Source organism: Taudactylus pleione, unplaced genomic scaffold (assembly GCF_031769625.1).
Source record: "Taudactylus pleione unplaced genomic scaffold, aTauple2 ptg000248l, whole genome shotgun sequence".
In the NCBI taxonomy this organism is placed as follows: Eukaryota; Metazoa; Chordata; class Amphibia; order Anura; family Myobatrachidae; genus Taudactylus; species Taudactylus pleione.
Genome location: NW_028284650.1, coordinates 1,701,406 through 1,713,553, shown reverse-complemented (window position 1 = coordinate 1,713,553; position 12,148 = coordinate 1,701,406). Strand labels below are relative to the sequence as shown.

Genomic DNA, 12,148 nt, shown 5'->3' with positions numbered 1-12,148 from the left:
TACTAGCCTCACAATGTAAAAGCACAGACTTCTAATAACTCTCATAAGGACAATCATTTTACTTGGTCTTCAACCTTTTAATCAGTATGGGCCACATTAAAAAATTCAATGAAGCCCGAGGGCCACTAAGCTATACACCAGACAGTAGCACAATCTTGATTCAACCAATTCACATTACACCACATAGTCACGTATGACACACAGCAGTGCCCCTTATACACAATGCTCACTGTAGTGGTGCCTCTAATACAATGCCCCTTATGCAGTGCACCCAGTAGTGGTAGTACCCCTTATTCAGTGCCCCCGATAGAAACGCCCCTTATGTAGAGCCCACAGTGGTAATGCCCCTTATGCAGTGTCCCCAGTAGTGGAAGTGCCCCCCCAATAGTGAAGCTGCTTACAAAAAAAATAAAAATCTACTACTTAACCTTAAACCCCCGCATCTGCTACTCTTCTGTCTGAACTATGGGAGAGACGTCATGACATCTCTCCCATAGTGCACTGCAGACACTGCAGGTGCCAGAGCTCAGGAGTGAGGTGGAACAGCTCCCTCCGGTCGGCGGGACACATGACAGAGCTCCGCGGGCCACGGGTTGAAGACCCCTGGTCTACACTATAGACATTAGACAGGTATAGCTTTATTTCAAATTATTAAATTCCCTACACACGAACCCCATCATGTATGAGGCCCACCTGGTTCCACAAACACAAACCTTAACTCTGAGTTACTCTGAAGGGAACTGGGCCCTCTCACAGAATGTGATAGAGTTCACCCAGGCCAGTGGCATCCCCTGAAGGTATACGAGTCATGTGACTGTCCGGCTTGTAAACTGAGCAGAAGGAATTTGGCAACTTAGGATGTAATTTTACTTAAGTCATAAGCCCGACCAATCCTAGACATGGAAATACTACTCCTCATACATGGAAATAAAGGCAGGGGGTACACAAAATGAAAAGCACACACACAGTACAAACAGACGAAGATCAACAGTAAAACATACAGCTGCAATCCCAACCCAGCTAGAGACTACCCTGCAGCTGGGGACATGTAGGAGAGCAGAAGCTGCTGGCACAGCACCAGTATAGGCTGAACAGCTGGAATAGGTAAGGAAAGTAGGAGGAGGCAGGGTGCAGACACCCCATCAGCAGTCACTGAAAACCCAATGCTGCCACTAACTATGAAAGCCTTTGCTGATCCGACCCACATCTGACCCAGCGTTCAAATTGGAGCCCAGGGCTCTGTAGGCCTAGCAGGATTCAACACCTTGGTGGAAGTTGACAATGGATCTCCCATCTAAGGATATGGAGTGGAGGGGAGGGGAGTGCAAAACTTTACAATATATTAAAAAGGAGCAGCTAGCAGTAGAATACGATACCCTGGATGCTAAATAAATCACACCAAACATATTTACAGAGTTTATCACAGTGGGGATTTACAACTTGCACCAGATAAGGGCATACTGTGGGTAGCAGGGAAGAGAGGTTCTCACTTTATTCAGGTGTGTCTGCTGGAGTCCAGCATGCAAGCCACTTGTGAAGTAGGAGGAAAGGGATCCCGCACTGTATGGAGGCAGAGGAGCAGGCATACTGCTACTCCTCTCCCGGAACCCAGAAGGAGGAGAGACCTGTAGGGGAAAGTGTAGTGTAAATATCACAGTAAGGTTTCTCCTTTGGTTTATTTTAGGATATAAGAAACATTTTACAGGTACCATCTATGCTTAGATCAGAGGTTCCCAAACTCTGTACTTAAGGCACCCTAATGGTCCAGGATTTGAGGATACCATGCTTGGGCACAGGTGACTTAATTTGTTCCTAAGTATTGATTTAACCATTTGTGCTCAACTATGGATATCCTTAAAACCTGGGCGTTCAGGTGCTTTGAGGACTTAGACCAGTCAAACTGCTGCCGATATGGGGAAACAGACATTTCTCATCATAATGCATACACACACTGCAATCTGCTACACCAGACAGGCTACATGATCTGGGATGGAAAGAAAATAATAATTCCATAGACACAGCGATCACTGAGGCCTGTTCCTGGTGAAGGGACTGGCTGCATTCCCATGAATGTTGGTCCTGCCCCCTTCAACCACTATGTAGGAGACTGGTACAACGTAATACAGTGTTCTCCCCAAGCTTTGTCGGGCGGTCCACCCGGTAAAAATCCCCCACTGCCCGACACTAACATCGGCAGTGCAGCCGATGCATTGCACCGGGGCCCGCACCTGCCGCTAGTATCCCACAAGTGTAGGGCAGACCGCAGTGAGTAGCGGTCTGCCCTACAGAAAAACACAGCCACCAGCGGCAGCTGTGTGTTTGTCATAGCAGCGCAGCCAGCAAATGAGTCATACAGACTGATTGGCTGCTGTGGCCACGGAGGGAGCCGGCTGGAGCTCACTCATGAGCTCCCATTCCGGCTCCCCCCGCAGTGGTTGATGGGAGAGAAGTCATGACGTCTCTCCCATAGTGCAGAGCGGGCTAGAAGCAGCCGACAGCAGCTGGAGCGGGGATCAGGTAAGTTGTCTATTTTATTTTCTTTTGTGAGAATACGTTACTGTATTAGAGGGGGGGCCGCTACTGGGGGCACTATATAGGGGACACTATTTAAGCCTGGGGGTACTGCATAAGGGGCCTGTCTGGGGGCACTACTTCAGCCTGGGGTTACTGCATAAGGGCAAAGCTAAACTACAGCGGCAATGCATAAAGGGGAAAACTACAGGGGGCACTGCATAATGGGCACTGCATAATGGGCACTTTTGACTGACAGCCAGTGGGGGAGCAGTCCGAGACCTGTTGGGCTGGATCGGTAAGGGAGATACCCCTTTTCCCGGTGCGCATAATTACGAAGGCCCCCACTCGGCTACTTTTTGATGCCACTCGGCTGGAAAAAAATTCTGGGAGAACACTGGTAATAGACAAGGGTACAGACAACTAGAAGCGAATCTCTACTTTCTATGGACAGCCTAGCTAAAGATGTACTGCTCAGACTTTAGTATTATTCCATACAGAGTAAACTAAGCCATTGCACATGCTGTATATACATATTCCACCATACCGGAATAAAGAGGCAGCACAGACGTTTCAGAAAGCCTGGTAGCAATTGTTTAATACACTATTCCTACATCTAAGATCTGGTGCTGTCTCTTTATTCTAGCATAGTGGAATGAAACTCCACAATGATAGGGTCTTTGTCATGAATTCAAATCATGACTGCATAAATGTTGATAAATATATTGTACTCCCTGTTGTGTGCGCTATGGGAAGATCTAAGGAGGGGTCTCATCCTATCCAGTGCTTCCAGGTAGAGTAGTTAATGAGTAGATGAATAAATAGTTTTGGACACCATGGCTTGTGTATAGAAAACACTGTACACATGTATAATGCATGTGTACAGTGTATTGGCACCCATTAGGCAGAAATGTTAACTGACAGAACTATTTAAACTTTTGTGGCAAGGTTGATGTTTAGAACAGTAAAGATGTGTTTAGCCTCCAGTGGTAGGTACGGCCATTTACCTTATTCCTGGTCTCATAGGCACTCATGTTTGGCACAACACGGTCCCTGCTCTGGGAAAACCCACGAGGGGGCAGCTCCTGGTAGAAGAAAAAGCACAAAGCTTACACTTCAACAGCAGAAAGCACATAATGATAATTCCACGCAAATACTTAACAGGCAGTTCAGAGGTAACCCCATATATGCCACATACCCCGACATCTTGCACATGTACAGTGCTGTTCTGCTCACTCCTACTGGCAGGGTGTGACCAGTGATCAACATGCTGCCTAAACAAGTGGAGACCTAGGTCTGCAGGAGTCCTGCAGGGCCTGTCCACCCATCATGCATCTGGACATTCTTGAATGTAAAGCCCAGATCAGCACTCACCATTGAGAAGTCAAAGGGATAGCCCTCAGTAGGCGTTAGCATCGAGTTCTGCAAGGAGGCGAGGGGTACCCGGCTTCCTGATGCTTTGTGCTTGTAAGATACCTGCTTACTAGCTGCACCTAGAGAAGGTTTAACAGGTGTCAGATCACTCCTAGGTCCTATGTTTAATTCACAATACCCTTGTTCTCCCTAGCCATGTGCTTACACATTGATCCTGTGCTGGGCATTTGGCCATGGAAGTTCATGAAAGGACCAGAATGAATGTTCAGATCCCTGGGGGGCTCACCGAGGAGGGACATCTGTAATACATCATTATTGTTACTAAAAGAATTAAAACAGCCCAAGAGAATATAAGATGACTATACACATGGCAAAAGGATGTAGCCTACACTTCTATAGCACTATTGCAAGGTCCAAAGCCTGGGGAATGAGCAACAGGCAACCCTGCCGCCCACCCCAGTAATCACCTGTCAGTAAAGACATCACAACTGCCAGTAATATGAACTACCCGACTAATAAATCAGAGGCTGGTTTAAACCAACGCAGGCATGGTGTCATGACTACTTAGAGAGAAAAAAAAAAAAAAAAGCCTATTATAAAGGAAATCCCAATGGCATTCCACATTATTGTAGCCTTCATTTGAGTTGAACCAATACAGTAAATACACACATACACACACACACTTGAAATAGAGAGGGTGAACAAGATCAGAAGTACCAAGTCTGCCGAGCATCAGCTAATACTCCACAAAATCCTCCCCTAACATTCCTATAGGACAGGGGAAAACTACAACTAACATTCACAATCTTAAAGGGTAAACAACTCCAACACATTAAAGAGGCAATACATTGAGATTCAACCATGAGGTGTTTCTCTTTCATGTTCATTTCAGTTAAAAACCTTCAGTCCTACTGAGATGAGTGATTACGGGCCTAAGTCTTCCTTTCAATTACAGGCAACAATGACGACATCATTTTCGCCTATTGTAATTATCCCCGTATTCAATTACAAAAGACTATGCGCCGATGCGAAAAATCTGTTTTAAAAAAAAAAAAATGGGGATAAGTTTTCTCCAGCCTTAAGCTGGCAAAAAAAAAAAGTGCAGAATTTGGGTTTAGGGGTGCAGGCTTAAAATAAAAAATAAGAGGGACCAAATCCTAAAGTAGCGAAATAGGTTCCAGAGGGCTTCCAAAGTATGCGGCAGGTGTTTTCTTCATTGCGGGAGTAGCAGCAGGTGCATTTTTGAATAATTTTTAAAAATCATTTAAGGGACTTAAAAATATGCTTGCACCCATTTTCATGTACCCCAAATTTGATGGCCATAGTTATTTCCCCATGAAAAAAAAAATCCTAAATGCTATTCATCACAGGCGCATTTATGCACCTGCCGCGGCTATTTAAAAACCCGACTTCCCTTCTGCAGGTAAACACTGGGGTACCCATAGTGATCCCTCATGTCTGGACATCTTTAGGGGGAGTCAAGGACGATTTCCCGAAAATTAAATTTCTTCGCTGCTTCAAGTTTCGCCGGGTCCAGTTTTTGCGTCCATAGGAAATGCATACAGGGATAATCGGGCACGCGCGTGATACTTATCCGCCTGGAAAACAGGCGCAAAAGTCTGGACTTTTCGCCTCAAATTGAATACGGGCCTTAGTCTGGCTCTTTTGATGAGATACAAAATCCTAACATTGGATTGTTACTGTTAGAAACCTTGAGCAACCATGTTCTAATGCTTTCTAATACATAGAAAGTTTCACAGTATTAATATAATGAGCAGGATTCAAGTTTCATTAAAAACAATGCAAAAAATAAAAAACTGGTTTAAACCAAATAACAAGAGATATGGTAAGAACTTACCTTTGTTATCTCTGTTTTTACGAAGTCCATAGGGTCCACAGGGTTGACCTTGGGGGTATAGCTGGATCTGGATCCACGGGCACCACGCAGCCAAAGCTTTGCTGCTCCCAGGATGCACCTGGGTCCGTCCCCCTCCATACCCCGCCCCCGGCCACAGGCACCTCAGTTGGTAAGCAGCTAAGGCCGGAGGAGGAGACTAAACAGAGAGAAGGAAGACTGGAACACACAAGAAACCATACTCACAGAAATGGGAGACGGAAAACCGGTGACCAGCCACACAGCCCATTTGAAGCCAGGTGCATCAGGGCGGGCGCCCTGTGGACCCTATGGACTTCGTAGAAACAGAGATAAAGGCAAGTTCTTACCATATCTCTTATTTTCTACTTCAGGGTCCACAGGGTTGACCTTGGGGATGTCCCAAAGCAGTTCAACTAAGGGCGGGGACACTCCTGTGCTGAAAGGAGTACCCGGCGCCCAAAGGATGCATCCTGAGAGGCGAAGGTGTCAAACACATAGAACCTCAAAAACGTTTGAATTGAAGACCAAGTGGCCGCCTTACACAGCTGAACAGCGGAGGCGCCACGTCTAGCAGCCCAAGAGGGACCCACAGAACGAGTGGAATGAGCCTTAACAGAGGCTGGCACAGGTAAACCCTCCTGTGCATAAGCCTCACAAATAACGGAACGAAGCCAACGGGCTAACGTTTGCTTGTTGGCAGGCCAACCCCTCTTGTGAAAACCGAAGAGGACAAACAAAGAATCCGACTTCCTAACCGAAGCAGTCCGGTCCACATAGATTCTAAGTGCCCGGACTACATCTAAGGAACCCTCACCAGCTGAAAGATCAGGTGACTGAAAAGCTGGCACAACAAGTTCCTGATTAATGTGGAACTTCGAGACCACTTTGGGCAAAAACTCAGGACGCGTGCGGAGCAGCGCCCTGTCCTGGTGAAAAATCAGAAAAAGGAGGGCGACAGGAAAGTGCCCCCAATTCAGACACCCTCCTGGCAGAAGCAATTGCCTGGAGAAAAATGGTCTTAAACGTCAGCCACTTGAGCTCCACCGACTCAAGCGGCTGAAAAGGAGGACCCTGCAAGACCCGCAGTACCACCGCCAAGTCCCAAGGAGCCACCGGAGGCACGAAGGGAGGCTGGATCCTGAGAACACCTTGGAAAAAGGTGTGAACATCTGGCAGTGTAGCAATCCGTCGCTGAAACCACACGGACAAAGCAGACACATGAACCTTCAGAGAGGCCAGGCGTAAGCCGAGGTCCAAACCCGATTGAAGAAACTCCAAGATTCTGGAAACCCGGAACACCTGCGGATCATAGTTTCTGGATTCACACCACTGAAAATAAGTGCGCCACACCCTGTGGTAAATCCACGCGGAAGCAGGCTTGCGTGCCCTAAGCATGGTACCAATGACCGAACTGGAGAAACCCCTAGACCTCAAGACGGCTGTCTCAAGAGCCACGCCGTCAAAGACAGCCGACCCAGATACGGGTAAAGGCAGGGCCCTTGAGACAACAGGTCCCGACGCTGAGGGAGAAGGTACGGAGCGTCGATGGAGGCGCACCTCAGATCGGAGTACCAAGGACGTCTGGGCCACGCCGGAGCTACCAGCATGAGGGTGCCGCCGTCCTGCTTGAATTTCCGCAGAACCCGAGGAAGCAGGGATATCGGAGGAAACAGATACGCCAGGTGAAACGTCCATTTCACCGACAGCGCGTCTACCAGACAGGCGCCTGCGTCTCTTGTCCTTGACCCGTAAACGGGCAACTTGCGATTGTGACGGGAGGCCATCAAATCCAGCTCAGGCAGCCCCCACCTGTCCACGAGTAGCTGAAACACCTCTGGGTGAAGCGACCATTCCCCGGGATGCACGTCGTGACGGCTGAGGAAGTCCGCCTCCCAATTGAGGACTCCGGGAATGAAGACTGCCGAGATCGCTGGAATGTGACACTCCGCCCAAGCAAGAATGCGAGACACCTCAGACATTGCTGCCCGACTGCGAGTCCCCCCTTGGTGGTTGATGTACGCCACCGTGGTGGCGTTGTCGGACTGCACCTGAACCGCCCTTCCGTGAAGAGCGGGGCCGGACGACTGCAGGGCCCTGTATACCGCCCGCAGTTCCAGGATGTTGATAGGGAGAAGTGCTTCTTCCGCGGACCAATGACCCTGAAGCGATAATGAGCCGGTCACTGCCCCCCAACCCCGGAGACTGGCATCAGTCGTGAGCAGGTCCCAGTTCGGGATCCAAAAGGGGCGCCCCTCGACCAGATGAGCTGTCTGAAGCCACCAAGCTAAAGACTGCCGAACCTCCGGGGACAACACCAGCATCTGAGAGCGGATCCGGTGAGGTAACCCGTTCCATTCCGATAGAATCAGCCCCTTCAGGGGCCGGGAATGGAACTGGGCAAATTCCACCATGTCGAATTTCGACACCATGGACCCCAGAACTCTCATAGCCGAATGGACCGACAGGCGGCAACTGCTCAGGCAACTGTGTATCCGCAGCTGCAGGGAGGAGACCTCCGGAGTCAGGAAAATCCGTTGCTGACGAGAATCCAGCAGGGCTCCCAAATGAACCATCCGCTGTGATGGAATCAGGGAGGACTTCTTCCAATTTATCAACCACCCGTGTGCTTGAAGACAAGCAATGGTCAGGTGGAGATGTCGAAGAAGCACCTCCGGGGAGCTCGCCAGCAGCAGAAGATCGTCCAGGTACGGCAACAGACTTAGACCCTGACCCCGAAGGTGGGCAGCCATAACTGCCATCACCTTGGTGAACACCCTCGGAGCCGTGGAAAGGCCGAAAGGCAACGCCCAAAATTGGTAGTGATGGTTCAGGATAGCAAACCTCAGATACCGCTGATGTGCCGGTGCTATGGGCACATGGAAATAGGCGTCCTGGATATCGAGGGAGACCATATAATCCCCGGGTTCCATCGCCAGAATGATGGAACGTAACGTTTCCATCCTGAACTTGGGAACTCTGAGGTATCTGTTCAGAGACTTCAAATTCAGGATAGGGCGATGAGAACCATTGGGTTTCTGCACCAGAAACAGAGTAGAATAGTACCCCGTCCCGCGCTGAGACTGCAGAACGGGAACAATGACCCCTGCTTGTAGCAAGGATTCTATAGTTACCTGAATCTGGCCAGCTTTGGTCTTGTCCAGAGAAGGACTCGTGCAGAAAAACTGGTGGGGCGGCCTGAACCGAAAAGACAGGGCATACCCCTGAGAGACTACTTCTCGAACCCAGGCATCCGTGGTGGTATTGTGCCAACACTAGGCGAATTGGAGAAGTCGGCCTCCCACTCTGGGGTCCCCCAGAGAGAGGCCCGTCCCATCAGGCAGCAGGCTTATCCTCCTGCTTGGAAGAAGGGCGCCGAGCACTCCATGCCTGCTTCTTGGGCTTGGGTGCGGCCTTGGTCGCCGAATGTCTCGGGAAAGACTGGCCCTTGGCCTTACCCTGAACCCGAAAGGACCGAAAGGCAGAGCTCCTCACTTTAGCGGGCGCAGAGGCCGAAGGGAGGAAAGCCGACTTGGACTTAGCCAAAGTAACCACTATTTTGTCCAAATCCGGACCAAATAGTAAATCACCATTAAAAGGCAAGGCCTCCAGACCCTTTTTGGAATCTGCATCAGCCCTCCAGGACCTCAGCCACAGGGAGCGCCGAGCAGACACCGCTGCAGCCGACACCCTAGAAGTGAGCAGGCTGGCATCCAAAGACGCTTCCCCGATATAGGAAGCTACATCCCGCATCTGTCCCACTAACGCTCTCTGGATATCCGGAGCCTCATCAGGAAAGGTATCCTCCAAGGCATTGGCCCAGGCCTCAATGGCCTTAGCCACACAGGAGATAGCCACGGACGGGCGAGCCACCGCCCCGGAAAGAGAATAAATGGACTTTGAAGGATCCCACGGACAGGAAGGTGGAGACTTGTTTAAAGAGGAGATAGACGGCAACGGCAGCGTCGCGCTTTTGATCAAGCGGGTAACGTGGGAATCCACCGCCGGCGGAGTCTCCCATTTCCTGCAATGAGCTTCAGGAAAAGGAAAGTTCGCTGCCAACCTCTTCTGTGGATGGAACCTCTAACTGGGTAATTGCCAGGCCGCCGCCATATGATCCGTTAATTGATCAGACAGGGGGAACACAGTTGAAGTCACCTTGGCCTTTTTAAAAGTAGGAAACTTCGACCTAGGAGCCGGCGCATCATCCTCAGCATGTAGGATAGCCCGCACTGCCCTAACTAAGGCTGGAACATTAATGGAGGACTTAGCTTCCACCTCCTGCCCCATGGCATCAGAGTCAGAGTCCTCATGGATTTCTCCATCATCTGAGGACACTTCCGAGTCCAACAACTGCGCAGCTAGTGAACTCACAACCGTACGTTTAGACGCCCTTGGTGGCACATCACTTTGCAACATCGACTGAAACGCCGAGGATGAAGCCGCCAGACTCTGTACGGAGCTGGAGAGAACATCCACCCAAGGTGGAGGAGCAGTCGGAGCAAAACTCTGCAAAGGCACTACAGACTGACGCGTCACTGGGGGAGACTGCACATACACAGGCAGTCCCGAGTAAGGACCCACAGTCTGGGCCCCGGGGGGAGACCGCAATATTTGCGGAACACCCGGGGAATGGGGGATGGTGGGCTGAGGCAACGCCCTAGAAGGGACCGCCGATGGGACCGATAACCGGTCCGCAATAGACGCCAGCACCTGTGAAAACATCGCCCAAGGAGGGTCCTGTGACACAGTGGGGTTGGAGGGGCCCGGTACCAGCTGGCACCGCCCGCACAGACCATCCTGAGATAAGTCCTCCCCATCAACTCCAGCAGCACAGTGTCTGCAGGAAAATAGCACAGGAGCAACAGAGCGCTCAGTCTCCTCATCAGCCATGATACCGTAAATACACAAGAAATACGTATCACCCGAGGAATTACGGTTTTAACACCCGCGCACTCACCAGTATGCGACAACAGCCCAGATATGGTACTGTGCAGCACACAACAGTATGTGACTGACCCCACAAATACGTGATTTATATAAGTGAGGGTCTCAGAAAAACACCCTTCCCCCACACACCTGCCGGGCCGTAGGAGAAGGAAAGGGATAGTTATAAGCTGACAGTAAGGAGAATAAGTCACAGACAGGCAGCACTAGCAATAGTCACATACAATGCAGAAAAGTTAGTACTCACTGTACCTTCCGCTACAATCAACCGCCCAGATTCAGTGTCTGGGAGGGCTATAGCGCTGTGTACACTGTCCTTTAGCAGGGGAGAGGTACACAGGGGGACCGGTCCACTTGATACCGCCTGGGAGTCTGCGATGCCTGCCAGTAAAGATGGCCGCCGGAGACCTCAGAGGAGGAGTGGCCGTAAGATAAGAGCAGCTCAGCGACGCCAGACTGCTTGTTGAAAGGCGCGCTGAGCTGAGGAGCCGCTAGACAGGGAAGGCTGCCTCCCCTGGCTAGCAATTAACCCCCGGGTTGCCGGTCCCGCTACCAGCCTGTTACCCTGGTGGTCTAGCGGACACGCGGGGTATTCCTCTATAGAGGGGGAGCCCGCTAGCGCCTCCGGTCTGTCCCCAGAGACCGGAGGGTTCTGACTGCATAGAAAGTATTACCTGATCCCCGTCGCGTCCGGCAGCAGTCAAGGGAGTCCCCAGAGCCCGGCTAGTACAGGCTCTGGGGTCCCGCCGCGATCCCCAGAGCTGTACTGGCGTCGCGGCGCCAGCGGGGAGAAGCGGCAGCGTGGACGTCCTGAAGGACAGTCTGATGCTGCCCCTCTAAAAGTGTAAAAAAAAGGAGAAAAAAAATAAAAATTTCTCTTTTAAAATAAAGCTTAGGGGCTGCTCCTGCAGCCCCACTGCGACAGGGTGACCCGACTCCGGCCGGGCACCACCTAAAAATGAGGTGCCTGGGGGCGGGGTATGGAGGGGGACGGACCCTGGGAGCAGCAAAGCTTTGGCCCGTGGATCCAGATCCAGCTATACTCCCAAGGTCAACCCTGTGGACCCCCTATGGACCCTGAAGTAGAAAAACCTTTTTTTGTGTTTTTTTTCCCAACGTGGTAATAAATACATACATAGGCACAGTTAGGGTAATGCCATTACCCTAAATGTATAGCCACATCCTTTGTCACCAAGGACAGTCAGTACATACCCCCAGCTCTGCAGTCTTGGGTAGTCCACCAAGCAATGAGCCCAGCACAGGAGTTGGAGGGGGACTGTCCCAGTCGGGTGCCTGTGATCCTAGAAACGGCTGCAGTGAAGGAGTACTCAAGTCAGAAGGAATACCTACTGATGGCACAGTGCCCCCTACAGAAGAGGAAGAAGTTAAACAAGTTAGGCAAAAAGAAAAAACAAAACCACACCTGTTTGCACCAACTTCATA

The 12,148-nt window shown here is 50.5% G+C and overlaps 1 protein-coding gene across 1 annotated transcript in view; it reads right to left on the bottom strand.

Moving 5' to 3' along the window:
* RAVER1 (ribonucleoprotein, PTB binding 1) overlaps window positions 1–12,148 on the bottom strand; it is a 47,132-nt gene that overhangs the window by 14,362 nt on the left and 20,622 nt on the right. The window contains exons 8-12 of the mRNA XM_088479860.1: window positions 11,918–12,072; window positions 4,091–4,184; window positions 3,886–4,004; window positions 3,519–3,596; window positions 1,491–1,625 (exon numbers count right to left, since the gene is read on the bottom strand). Of these exons, the coding sequence (XP_088335986.1) occupies window positions 1,491–1,625; window positions 3,519–3,596; window positions 3,886–4,004; window positions 4,091–4,184; window positions 11,918–12,072 (581 nt within the window). The remainder of the gene's footprint in view (window positions 1–1,490; window positions 1,626–3,518; window positions 3,597–3,885; window positions 4,005–4,090; window positions 4,185–11,917; window positions 12,073–12,148) is intronic.